Raw genomic sequence first — 14,438 nt, 5'->3', positions numbered from 1 at the left:
CTCTCATTCAAATACACCAATCAATGACTTGAATGCCTGAATGAAGCAGTGAAACATAAATGGGTGGCTATCAGCTGAACACTGTATTAAGTATTAAATCTTCAGTTTAAGTTCATTTGTGATTCCACACGAAAGATTCCAGGGTGCATGTCTCCAAAATCATCTTCTGGTTCCACAGAAGAAAGGCCTGATTATTCAAGATTGTGTATGAGAGGAGAAGAATTTTAAATTCAGTTCTGCATTTAACCGGCAGGAAGAAGAAAATAATGTGGGAAAAATGGGGTCTCTCATTCAATGCGTTAGACAACATAAAACAGGGGCAACTTATAAGATAACAACAATAACAAAAAATACCAACAAGCAAAAACAGTATCCACACTTGGGATTTGCGTGACGGCTCTTGAATACAGTAAAGCCCCCTCCCTTGTAGTTTCTGCAGAGTCATTAAGCCCCAACAGTATCCCTGGAAAGTTCAGCTAGTTCACTCCCTAGTGCTTTTTCCTCTCCGGTGGGATCGTACAAAGGCAACCTGCCACTGAACCGACTTTAAGATTTAAGATAGTTTGCAGTTTATCATCCTTCTCCCCCACCTCTGTGGTTCAAGGATGAACCGTCTGGGAGGTCCTGACTTTAGTTTCTATCCTATCAATATGGCCGCCAGAGCCTGTCATCAGGATGAAACAAAAAGCCCAGACCAGTCAGGGTTAGAGCGATTAGATGACTGTTGGACAGTTCCCCTCCTCCCCACGCATGAAGCTATTATGCTGGTGGGATCAGTGGCTTTTTTTTTACTGTCACCTGGGAGCGATATGATGAACTGTTAGGGTGTGTCTCTGTGTTACCTGAGACAAGTAAAGCTATTTATAGGATGTAGGTGCAGGTGGAGACACGTGCATGTGCGTGCATATGCCCAACGTCAGGTAGATGAGTTCTTCATACACATGTGAGTGTGTTTATACGTATAAAAAGTAAAAATAGACAGTTTTACACTGTTATACTGGACAGGAAATATGACTCCTTATGTAATATCTCGAAATCTGTATCACAGTATTTGTCCCATTCTGTGTCAATAAATGCCTAAACTCAGAGGAAAACCTGAGAGTTAAACAAAGGGCAGAGGTTTCAGTCAGATGGCCACCTGATATATCCTTGCAGGGGAAATGAAGACTATTTCAGCATTGAGTTTCTTAGACAAAGAGCATGTGAGCGAAAAGATACGCATTTAAGATCTTAGCTTTCCGGCAAGTGGAAGTGTCTCAGTGTTTCATGTATCATATTTAGATTATTTATGGCTGCACCACCTCTAGCTGCGCTTATTGAAGTTCGTTATTTTCACCTTTTAGAAATGTTCACAGGAAAAATTGGATTTCCGTTAAAGGTGGAGTCAAAGTTAAACAGATTATTTTTGATGGATTTTAAATCCACACAAAGCAAAGACTTGGATTCTTTCTGATTAACAAGATGTTATTTACATTCAAAAGCATGAGAGCTGCTGCTGAGTCATTCTAGGTGTGATAAAACAGCGATCCATACTGATGAAACAATGTGGAAAGTGAGCCAAGTGCTGCAGATGACAAATCTTCTAATGATGTCTGTATGGGTTTATCCAGCAAAAAAAGAAGAAGAAAAACAAACAAACAAACAAACAAACAAACAAACAAACAAACAAACAATATGTGATCTGCACTCACCTCTCATTGTGCTCCTGGTACACCAGACGTGATTTCTCCAGCAGGTACTTCTCTACGTATGCGCTGGAAATAAACATAAATGCAGCCGCACTAAGTCACAAGAGTAATTTAAGAACAAGCTGCTGTAATTATGATCAGAAATGAACAATGTTTCAATATCACATGGACACTGAATGTGCTTTTTTTTGCCATACTCATCCTAAACAGGGCGTTTTAACAGATTAGCAGACAATAGGAAGAGGTAAGAGGTATAATTATCTGAATTGTGGTTTTTAATAGTTTGTCAAATGAGAATTTACATAATCGCACGTCAATAATGGCTGAATGTTGTTTTTTGTAACTTACATGTTTATATTTATAAATCATAGCACAATATTAAGAGATATATAAAGTTAATAATAATAATATACATAAATTGTAGGCATTATTCTGCTATTATATCTGTTATTAAATTATTTCTCAAGTCAGATTCATTTTTATAACACCTTTAAAAACAAAAGCTGTTGACCAAAAGTGACAGACAAAAATAAGAAAACAAAACAAAACAAATTTTTGATTAAAAAAAAAACAAAAAACGAGTAAAACAACATGAAATGTGTATCTAGTAGAGCTGGAACGATATATTGATTTTTAAGACTGATAACAATATTTGGTGATTCTATTCAATTCAATTCAGTTTTATTTATACAGCGCCAAATTACAACACTCGCCTCAAGGAGCTTTATATTGTAAGGTAGACCCTACAATAATACATACAGAGAAAAAAACCAGAAATCATTTGACCCCCTATGAGCAAGCACTTGGGCGACAGTCGGAAGGAAAAACTCCCTTTTAACAGGAAGAAACCTCCTCCTCAGGCTCAGGGAGGGGCGGGGCCACCTGCCGTGATCGGTTTGGGTGAGAGAAGGAAAACAGGATAAAAAACATGCTGTGGAAGAGAGCCAGAGATTAATAACAAGTAATGATTTGATGCAGAGATGTCTATTAACACATGGTGAGTGAGAAAGGTGATTGAAGAAGAAATGCTCAATGCATCATGGGAATCCCCCAGCAGCCTATGATTCTAAAATCATATAAATGGCCCAATATTTTTTTTTTGTTTTAAACAAAAAGCTTTTAACTAACATTTCATGCATGTAGTAATTTATGACTCTTTATTAACACAATATGACAATAAGCTACTTTCGGCTGCTTCCTTTAAACAGCGAGGACATGTAATCTTGTTTTATTGTCAAAAGTCGTGGATCGCTTGATGCACTGCCCGACTCTGCTCGGATCAGCTCGTTGTTTTGTTTGTGGTGTTCCAAGCACATGTTGCCAACAGCTAAGTTGCAGAGCGCCCTCTGTCTCATAAATGCCGATACACTGGCAAATAATATCGGTCCAGCTCTAGATATGGCTTCTATAGATGTGTTTTATATGTCAGCATGCATCTCTCACCCCCTGACTGTGCCACTCTCCTGATAGTTGACCTGGATGAACTTCCCAAAGCGGCTGGAGTTGTTGTTATGGGCCGTCTTAGCATTCCCAAAGGCCTGAAGAGAAAACAGAAAGGATTACATATCAGCACGCACAGGTACAAGGTGCTGGCAAGCTATGATTAATAGTTTACACCTGTAAGATAAACCAAGTATCAACAGGTTAGGGTTAGCATTCAGATTTCAGTAGATGTTATATCTACCAGCTCTGAAGAAAAGTAAAAAAAATATGTTGAAATATGTTGACATATGAAGGGAAAGCTACCAATCACAGCACTGTAACAGAGGCCATGAGGCACAGGAAGGGGCCTGCAAAAGGGGCACACACACAAATACACAAACACGCAGTTAAAACTCACAGTCAGACACGTCAGTCACGCACTAAACTGCCAAATTCCTCTGAAGGCAAACACTGCAACACTGAAAACAGACACAGTCACTGCTTGTGGGAGTCTGTGGGCATTTCTGCTAACACACACACACACACATAGAGAGAAACTATCATTAGAGACCCCTGGAGGACTCATTCAGGTTCTCATTAGCAGTCTGATGGGCCTCGCTGGGTTGGTTAGTTAGGCAGAGGAGAGGAGAGGCAACAGGAGAGGCAACAAGGAAAGGGAATGCACCACAGAGATACAAACGAAAGGGAGGGACAAGAAAGAAGACAGAGCTCAGACATAAAACAAAACAAAACAAAAAAGACCAAAAGAGTATGAAGAAGGGATGATCATTTGTGAGAGAGGACATGATGAAAAGAGAAAAAAATGGGGAAAACTAAGTGAAAAGAGAAAAAAGAAGGAAACAAGCCCACAGATAAAGATATGGCAGAAAATAAGAAGATTTTTCAGAGAGGATAAAGTGGTAGCAACGGTAAATTTTCCGGCTGATGCAATCAGTATTTTGGAGCGATGATAAATTACTTCATAAAAGCCAGCAGAGTAAAAGGGTGGGGGAGAAGGGGAGCGGGGGAGAACGGTGTGGGCGTCGGATAATTGATTGTGGCTTCTGGGTGAATACTACAGCTCAGGAATAACACGGTTAATAAAAAGTAAAACCCTGCTCCAGGCTTTGATCTCTGTGATGATTCATTTAAAAACAGAACTTGACACACATTCAGCGAGCCAACCGGGACAAAGCAGCCCGAAGAAAGAAGCAACAAAACAAGGTTTAAGTAAGGTTGATGTTGTTCTTTTTCCAGGCCTTTCACTTTCATACCAAGCAACAGCTTCCCCTGCACATCCATCTTTTAGACCCCTGTTGGTCTTTAATGTGTGCCAGTCTTGCAGTGGTTGACACACAATGGTAACTACCAAAAAAAACTAAAAGGAGGCAAAGGCGGAGAGTGGACTGGCAGTGAGATCTCCTTTGATTTCCCGAAATGTAAATCGAAACTGCAATTCAGAATGATAATGACAGAGCTTTCATCCTCAATCGTTCTGCTGTGGGAAATACTTCCAGTTTAAAGTCTGAAGGGGGAAAATCCACTTCCTGAAATGATTGAAGTGAGCAGCCCTAACAGAAACTGTCACTCACAATCATTAACAAAAAGAAGTGATAAATGCACTGGTACGATGTATGTGAAAAGGACACTTGCCCGTCGCACATCTGTTTGCATGCATGTGCTAAGCCCCACGCAGTTTGTGCGTGTGCTTTCTGTTTATGTTTGAAAGAGATTAATAAGCAGGGCGGCACAGTCTGGATGATTTACTGTTGAACTCTGCTTCATGGTCAACGCCTGCTGCGACCACAGCACAGGAAAACACACGCTATGATTAGTCTGTGCGCGTGTGCGTCTATATGTTCGTGTCTGCATCAGTGTGTGCTCAATGTATGAACGCGAGGAGACGAAGCGAGAAAACAGATGCAAAACAGAGACAGAAAAAAAGGAAAAAACTAAGCTAATCAAGAAGAACCTTAACTTTATTTGGACTATTTATTAATAAATAGTAAATAAAACAGAGACAGTCTTTGTTGCCACGCCATGCCCCGCTATCTTATTTTCTAATTTCCTGTCTTCACTGTACTGTTTCGGACAAAGCCCCCAAACAAACCGTATTTCCTCAACCGGTAGTCAATTTGAAGTCAGACAGGAAGGGGGTCTGGTAAACATGAACAAACACGGGGGAGGGGACACAACAGTAGTCATATGATATAAAATAAAAGCCCTATTAAGAAATGAAGGGTTTCTATCGGGAAAGAAAGATTAGCAGTACAGTATTAATCATTAGAGTGCTATAAATATAAACAAGGAAACTAGATATTTTGATACTAGTCTGCTTCAAATGAAGCACATTTAAGTCTTGTGCATTTGAGGTAAAATAAGGCACCAGCAACTATTTGTGAACATTTTAATTTAAAGTAAATAAATAATTAAAAATCATTTTAAGTCAATAGCAAAAGAAAGGTGGCAATCCCTGACAAGGAGGAGGCTGGGGTGGATGGATGGACCTAAACAGGAGAAATCTTCATTTTCTTTTTTAGAAACCAACAGCGACTTAAAAACTTCCTGTCATGTTTATACAAATGCAAACTGTGACCTAGTTTTACTCCGAACTGGATTTAAACAACAGTTTCACAGGTATGAGAAAAAAAGAGGCTTCCACTGTCACCTATGAAGGGAAAACAAAAAATGAATAAAGCTGTTAAATTATTAGAGGGATAATATAAGATTTACTCTAAGTGTTTGAAATATTGACTGGTTATATTATGTACTGATGACCTACTTTAGTTAAAAATCTCTCTGTTGTTGCCGGGCAGATAACAAAGACTGATAAGGAAAGATGCTGTGAAAGGAGGGGAATTAGTTTAATGCAACCAGTTGAACAAGCGAGGACTAAAATATCTTAAGTCATACTTTATCACATTGTTTTCTTCGGATGCTGTCAAAATACAAGAAGCATTTATTTGATTGAATATATAAGTCAGTTCATTTCAATATCAAGCACCAAAAATTAGACAGGCTTCTTTGGCGTTATTGGTGCATTTAGCAGTAAATTGCATGTCACAAACATTCGTAAATCAGTTTGCACGCTTGATTTTATTGTTTGCCTCCCTAAAGTTTGCACCTTGAGGAAGGAACTCCCAGAAATACACAGGAACAGGATATGTTGCAAAAGTATTCCCACATCTTACACCTAATTTTTCACTGTGCTTTCTGTAAATAACAACAATACCTTTTTTTAAGGTTTGTGCTGGTGCAATATGTTAGTAAATCTGGCCTCAAATTTGAATTTGAATTGAAAATCCAAAGTGACTCAACATAATCTGAATTAACCCCAGCCTTCAGTGCATAGCCTGTGGGACCATATGGAGTACAGAAATAAACAACTTAAATGTGTTAAAAGCAGCTCACCACAGCGTCCACTTATACAAATGAAAGATGCTTCCCGGCAATATGTCACATTTTATGCCGAAGCAAATGTGCTGAGCCCAAGGCTTAATCCAGCTATAACACTGTGTGCGTGTGTGTAGGTTTAAGTCCAAGCGTCATTCTAACAATATGTTAATGAATGCATATGTGCTGTGGGTCCTTCCATGCTGTCACATTACGTTAGGAGCCACTTGTTTTCTCCACTCCTGCAGAAAGCCCGTGCTCTACAAGCACTGAGGAAGCAAGCAGTGGTTCTCCTATTTTGGGATGAAATTTTGCATTTTATATGTTGAAGTGGAGTGGGGGCGAGATGGGAGCTAGGATGGTAATTAGCATGTCAAGCCTTTCCTCAAAGCGATGGCTAAAATTGGTTTGGATACCAATTCTAATAACATGCTTTCTCCCTCTCTGTTACTTTCTTTCCCTTGTTTCCCAGCAGAGCCACAGTATTTCCTCGTACACTTTCAAAAATCATTAGGTGACCTAGTTTATGAAAAACAAGTGGAGACGTGCCAAAACCACTGCTGGGCTAGCTTCCATTAGATAGCTTTCTGTGTTTCAGGGAGCAGTGAGTGCTTCAAATGACTGAAAATGGTTTCAATTCCCCAAGTTTTTAGTTTTAAGAGAGAAAAGTTTTCATGAATGAGTCAATTATGAATAATGAACCAATGGAACGAAATCCCTGTTTTCCTTGTTATTAGTAACAATCATTACTTTTTGTTTAATTGGATCTTCTTTAAGCATGCTACTAGCCTATATTTGTACAAGTTCTTTATCTACTTTCTAGGCCAACCATAATGATGAACATAAGACATTTCTTCATATTGATTTAATAAAACATGGAGGCTTTTTTTCTTGTGCCAAATATGTTCCCTCTAAAGGTTAAAATGCTAATAACATTAGCATGACGAAGAGATGTAGTCCGTTAGTTTTGGTGGGTTGTTAGCTCTGTTGTACTAAATTGAAACAATGAACACTGATGAATTAAGCATGAGTCGCAATGAGTCAAAGTCATCGGGCAAATTCACTACAAACAAAGTGATGCACAGATAAAATGATGCCAGCGCTATTTAACTTTGTGTCCATCTCATCCCCTCCATCCTTACACTGTTGATTTTCTGTATGACGTGTGGTTTAACAACATCTGGAGCAGCAGAAATACCCCGAAAACAGTTTTTCAGGATGACTTCATGCTGTGTGGATTCCTCCAGAAGGCTACTCATAAGCCCAGAGGAGTTTCTTTTTTTCCCCCCTCAGCGGTAAGTGCCCCTCACTCACAGCTGAGATGACATCACATTGCATTCCTCTGCAAGCAGGTGCAGCTCGATTTTACATGGCAGGCTGGGAAAAACAGCATATCTGTGCAAGTGTGTGTGTGTGTGTGTGTGAGGATTTGTGTCTGTGGTTGGGGATAGCTTCAATGCAGCCCTTATTCTAGCTGTGCAGACGAGGTTGTAACGCACGCACATGCAGCCGACCAGGTGGTTGCGACAGTGTCAAATGACAGCATTGTGCAAGTGTGTGTATGTGTATGCAAATGTGCGTTTTTATTCATCTCTGGATGTTCCTGCTGATCAATGCACTGCTTGTAAACAGGAGGGGAAAATGAGATACGGGAAACAGTTTCATGTATATTGCAAAAAAGCTTGTATGTCGCGTTATATATAGATGTGATGTTTGGTGTATGACAGTTTTGTCCTCATACAAGAAAAAAATAGCACGATGGTTAAATTTTTTAAAATTACAGCGTCGTTGTTACGCTCAATATGTGCAAACATAAACACAGGCAGAGCTTAAAATCTCCTTAAGTCTTTAACCACATCTAGTATAAACACACACACACAGAGACGCACTAAATTCACTTCAAGAAACAGACGACAACATTTAACCCAGACTGCTTGGATCAAATGTAAATAAACCGTTTATCTCTAAAACATCAAAGACTCTAAATTACATAATAAAGTTAAGCAATAAGATCTTTGCTTCATCTGCATCTCATCTTCTCTTTTTAACTTTCCTCTGTCCTCTGAATGCACTCCCCCAATTCTTGTGCACTCCTCAACTCTTTTTCTGTCCTTTCCTCTGGACACATGGGATGAGCTCTCCTTTTCTGGGAAAAAGAAAGGTTGGGAGTGAAAAAGAGGTGAGGATGGAAGAAGGAGGACTGCGGTTATGTAATCACACAAGGTAGGCCTTTGTGTGATTACACACAAAGGTCACACAGCAAAGAAGGGGCCACCGCATAACAGCAAGCATGAGGAGAAAGGACATGGGGTGGTTTAGGTAAAGGAGAAGCCAATCTTATTATAATGATCATAGCACATGCATGTACCCGAACTCCTCTGAGATGCCTTGATCAATCTGGATGAAAGTTACTAAAGAAACTGCCTAGGGTAACAGATGTTGATGATTATCAACATATGTTTAGCTTTTGGGAATTAATTTGTAAACATATGAGTGTAATAAAATTATATACATTATGTGGAATAGCTGATCTCAAAACATGTGGTGACATGTACGTTCCCACGTGTTTGCAAACTCTCCTCGCATTTATCGTACATGGATTGAATTCTTGAGCTTGCACATTACCTTTTTTCAACATATCTTTCTCACGAAAACACACGACAGTCACAAAGTATGATTCTATATACCGGATTTACAATACTTCAGATACATGTTTGTGTTTTAACACACAAGTAAAGCGAAAAAGCAATAAAATATGGGCTCTTAGCAAATATATAGACATACATGCACACACTCAACCCTCTTGTCTGTAGAATATAATAAGAGTGAGTGCACTAGCTTAATAAACACCAGATAACCGATAGCTAGCTCGGACAAACCATTAATACAATTAGTATATATATATATATATATATCTTATTAAATTAGCTAGCTTTTCTGTGCATTTCCACCCATCTTGTTATTTCATAAGCAATACAGCATTAATGCTGTCAGCAGGGATGTTCCTGCATACAAAACGTTTCGACACCCACCACAAAGATTGGGACTTCCTCTAAAGAAAAATCGACAGAAGTGAGATAAAGTTTTATTTTTGTAACAATTTATATGTTCTGTTTATTTCTTCTTCTTTTTTTAAAAGTGTGGTTTCATTTACTCAAACAGAAAACTCATTGGTTTGTTTATTAAATGGCTGCAACAGAGGTCTGTGCAATTCCTGTTATGTAGGGTAACATCAACTGTGCCAGCTGCCCTTAGTTAGCACCCTAAGGCGCATTTCGAGCTCAGAAAGGCCCGTGTAAGTCGCTGTTACATTGGTGAAAAAGGCAGCGAGGAAGAATGCAATGTTCATCCAGAGTCGTCCCGTGTGTAATAATTCTTGTCAGTCCTACTCCAACGCTTAGAAATAAAATTTGAGCTTGCTATTTTAAGCTAGCCATTATATAATCAAGATTATATAATGCTGCTAAAACAACTGTGTGGAATTAGCATTAGTGTTTCCTACAGTATATAGTGAATTTTTGAAATATAGTTTAAAAAAAAAAAAAAACAGCTTTCACTATGTTATGTCTTGGGTTTTTTTTTCCTCTCTCTGAGTGAGTTACAAATCTGCTTGCACAGAATACAAACAGGGGATCAGCTCTACAAGCCAAAAAATGACCCCCTACCTCTTCTAATCACTAGTAATCACTTTTCCTTGACCTTTAAGGAAAACATGATTAGGTTATGGAAAGGTGTGAAGAAGACTTAGGAAAAGAGAAGTACAGCACGTGTGCGTGCCATGTTTTAACCACAATGTTCAAAGTTTGGGCTCCAAAACACACACCTTACTTTACTGTAAGGTGTGGTTACGGTTTGGTTTCATGTAGGTCACATGCTGTGAGCACTAAGCTGCCACACTTGTTTTTCCAGGTTAATTCACTCAGTCAGGAACATTCCTAAGCAAACATCACCCCAAGGCTCATTTTTTTCTAACTGCATTCTTAAATTTGGACACCGATTACTATGCAAACAGTCAGGTCAGATCCACTGTACCACATGCTCTGGTTTTACCTTTCGGCTTCATCGCTACCCTCCACGGGGCTGTATTTAAGGGCTAATAATGCTCTGATATTAGGTGACACACTCTGAAATGGTTTCTTTCATGTGGTGAGCATGAGCCGTTAACGTCATGGCTTAATGGCTGGTGCTTGACATGAAAAACCTTACTGAATAACAACGTCCTCCAGTTGATAAAATGCCCAGAATCTATTGCCCAATTTGACCACAAGAAGAATTAAAACCAGGGAAACAAGTTGACATTGGCCTGCTGATTCACAAACGTGTCTAACAGCTGTGAAAGATAAAAGGCTTATTCTCAATATATATAGTTGCACTTGTGTGGATTCCACTACAGAACATTATTTAACACAAGAAACACCACAAGTGCGCAACAACATTAATCCAAAAGATGCAGCAGAGTGTTTCTGCTCATATCTGGCACACTCCACGCTTGCATTAGTCATCTGCAGCTCTGTGCCTGTGCCAAGATCATCATGTTAAAAGGAGCCCATTATTGCATTCACACGTACACGTATAAACACAGTTGTGTATTTATGAAGCCCGTTCACTGACTCATATTCACTTCCTGGAGGCTTATACTACTACTAACTCAACACTTAGCCTAACCTTAAAACAGACACTTGTGTTTAATGATTTAACCTATAAGAACTTGGTCTTTCTACCCATATTGTAATTTTCTTTTCACACAACAACATGAGTAACACCTTAGAGTATATCAGCATATCCAGGCTTTCTTTACATTAGCTGGTTTGACAGTCAGAGATAACAAGTATCATGATGGTGGCCATCAGCTTTCTTTGTTACCCAGGCTTCCTGTTCCAGGCTCTGTGTGCACTCACATAAAAATGATGATGAAATGATGAAACTTGATCAGCTGAGCACTGCCTACTCCAATCATTCACACATGAATGAGTGTTAAAGCTCTAAAGAACGCAACAAATAAAGTTGTAACCAGGAACTCTGGTGCAGCAAATAAGATAGGACAGTCATGTGACTGAAAATGGGCATGTGAATTCATGAGTGTTTATTTTAACACTAACATTCGTGTTCATTATGCTCTTGATGCTGCTGTTTACTTCTACTGCGATAGCTGCACACTGGAACTTCTTGGTGATAGATAGCCTTTAAATATAATAATAAATAAAATAAAGATCAAACATTAAATTTACACACATAGATAAGCTTTCACTATTCACCCGTCAACATTCGATAATTTAACCTGATACTGGAAGAAGAGAAAACAGAGCATCAAACTTTTAGTCTGTATGAAGTGGTTTGTATACTTAATCACTTTCCTTTCGAGATGGAGCAATTATCTATGTGTATTTCCATTCCTGCATGGTAATACTAACATAACAAAGACGAATTGGCAACATATATATAATATCTTTTTTTATGATGTAATTACTGACTTCACAGCAGTTTCCACACTTAACAAAGCCATCAACTGGATCCTTTGAAATTCCTATCTGGCCCTTGGGGCACATGTTTGACACAACTGGCCTCACCTTTTCCTATCATCACAATAAGGCTGATGGTAGGGAGAAAGCTAATGCTAGCTAAGTGACTCCTTTTAATTATAACAGCACAGGGCTCTGCTGCAATGGTCAGTGACTCAGCATGTACTGAAATAACATGAATGACATTCAACACAAAGCAAAATCAGTGTATGTGATGACAGCGTTTGGGCTCATCATGTCTTTATTTTTGAACTCATGTATATTTGGTGTTCAGGTTTTACAAAAAAAAAAACAACCTAAAAACACAACACGGCTGAGTGAAGGGGTTGCCGTTAGCTTGGACTACCAGTAATTGCAGCATGACAAGGCTGAGAAAACTGTCAAACTAAAAAGAAATATCAGAACTTTGGATTCATCATCTGGACACAGTGTTTAAGTGTTTCAACACTCATCAAAGTGGCTTGTTTAGCCTCAGCTGACTGCACGTTTCTCCAGCCTTATAAACAGTACAGCTGTAAAACAGCCAAAACCAGCACCAAAGCCTAACAATTAGCCACAAGTTCAGTTTCATGATTGTTGTACATTTTTTGTGTGTTCACAAACGTTTTGGTGCGTGTCTCATGTGTGTCCATCCTTCAGAAAATAGTGCCTGAGCGCATCTGGTGCTGTCACATGGGCAGAAAAATACACGTCCCACGCAGCCAAACACATGTGAACACGTGTTAAAAAGAGCTCCAGAGCACACTGAGAAGAAGAAATATCACATCTTTGTCACAGGTTGTCTCACATGCATACACACATTCTCCCTCTCCATAAATGGCTGCTGTCGTTGTGTGCTGGCAACACATCTGGATCCTATTGGCCCCAGGAAGGGCTGAACACTCAATAAAAGCCTCCTTCCACTGCAGAGGACTGTCAACAGGCCGTCCACCACTGTCGGCGAGGAGGAGGACAGAGAGAGGGACAGAAAAAGAGGGAGGCTAAGGGGAAGAGGAGGACAGGAATAAAGAAAATGGACAGAGACACAGGCAGCAGGAAACGTAGAAGAAGTAGCAGAAGGGTGATTATAAAGACAGGGAAAAAACAGCTCAAACTGCATTGCCATTTTTATGATTTAGTACCTTAACCTTTCATCACAGTAATACCATGTTTTATTGGATATATTCTAGGGCTGAACGATTATGGAAAATAATCTAATTGCGATTTTTTGCCCCAATATTGCGATTGCGATGCGATATGCGATTATTTTTTAAGGTCTTTGTCTTCTGTATTATTAAACAAAGACAAGCAATACATCATATAGTATGGCCAATACTATATTACATTAATTTTAAACTGTTCTTTCCTGGAAGACAGACCTCTGTTATGATGACATGAGGTGATGCATGAATTGATGACTGACATTTTTATTTAACTTCTTCAATCACAACAGTATATTTGAACATACACAATAGTTTATTTTTAGCTTACAAACATCTGAGCATAAAGTGCTGGCAAGGAACCCTGGTGTAAACATTAAAATGAAAGTCAGTACAATGTGCAGATTGCAGAAATATACATAAAAAAAATCAGTGGCTTTACCACACTCAGTTTTTCGACATCTGTGAACTACTAGACAGTCATTCAATTAAAAAATAATATTAAATAAATAAAACTAATAAATAAAAAATACACACATCTTACTGATCTCTGCAGTCAGTAACATTACACATAAAGTGCAAACATAATAGCAATTGTATAAACACACACACAAACACGCCTTTAAAGTTTAAAGGCGTGAAATTGGACGGTCTAGCCTTCTGATTAGCTAATCAGAAGGCTAGTTCTGATTAGCGTCACCGCTGTCTCGGTGGAGTTTAATAAACTCGGCCATCTGCTTCTTGCTATCTAAAATATAACCAGACACTGGTGTAAATTCTCGACTGTCTCATATTTCTGTTTAATAAGTTTTCTGTTTGACGTTTAGTCAGCTGTGTGAAAACCAAGGAGGAACCCACCCGGGGGATTAATAAAGTTTTATTTTATCTAATCTAATAACTTTAATCTCAGCCAAACCGATTTACTCACGAACAAACAAAACACTGAAAAAAGCCCAACAATAACATTTTTAGGTTGTCTAAGTGACTTATATATTACGTTTAACCCGAGCAGCGAAACTCCGCGGTGATCTGAAAATGATGTGCCGGGAGTTGTGCCGCTCTCGGCCGCATCAGTAATCCTCGAGCTCCCGGCTAGCTGTCGAGCTGGTGGGTAGCAGACGCCTCTGAAAACGTCGAAGCACTTTTGCAAATATGGGATATCTTGATAAACCGAGCAGATATTTGATGTTTACACAACTACTTTCTCGCCTGAAAATATGTTAAAAGTTTATTTTGTGACCCAGAAAGATTAGTATGAGTAATTTTAAAACTTAGTA

General features: G+C 39.0%; 1 protein-coding gene across 1 annotated transcript in view; it reads right to left on the bottom strand.

The window, feature by feature from the left end:
* The window catches only part of LOC146628255 (unconventional myosin-IXAb-like), a 160,287-nt gene that overhangs the window by 75,071 nt on the left and 70,778 nt on the right, over positions 1-14,438 (bottom strand). Inside the window, exons 3-4 of the mRNA XM_085359437.1 lie at positions 3,132-3,226; positions 1,692-1,754 (exon numbers count right to left, since the gene is read on the bottom strand). Coding sequence (XP_085215563.1) covers positions 1,692-1,754; positions 3,132-3,226 — 158 coding nt within the window. The remainder of the gene's footprint in view (positions 1-1,691; positions 1,755-3,131; positions 3,227-14,438) is intronic.

The sequence above is a fragment of the Diplotaxodon limnothrissa genome, linkage group LG7 (genome assembly GCF_057381915.1).
Source record: "Diplotaxodon limnothrissa isolate DT_005_m linkage group LG7, D_limnothrissa_male_GT1.1, whole genome shotgun sequence".
NCBI lineage: Eukaryota > Metazoa > Chordata > Actinopteri > Cichliformes > Cichlidae > Diplotaxodon > Diplotaxodon limnothrissa.
This window is presented reverse-complemented; position numbering and strand designations above follow the sequence as displayed.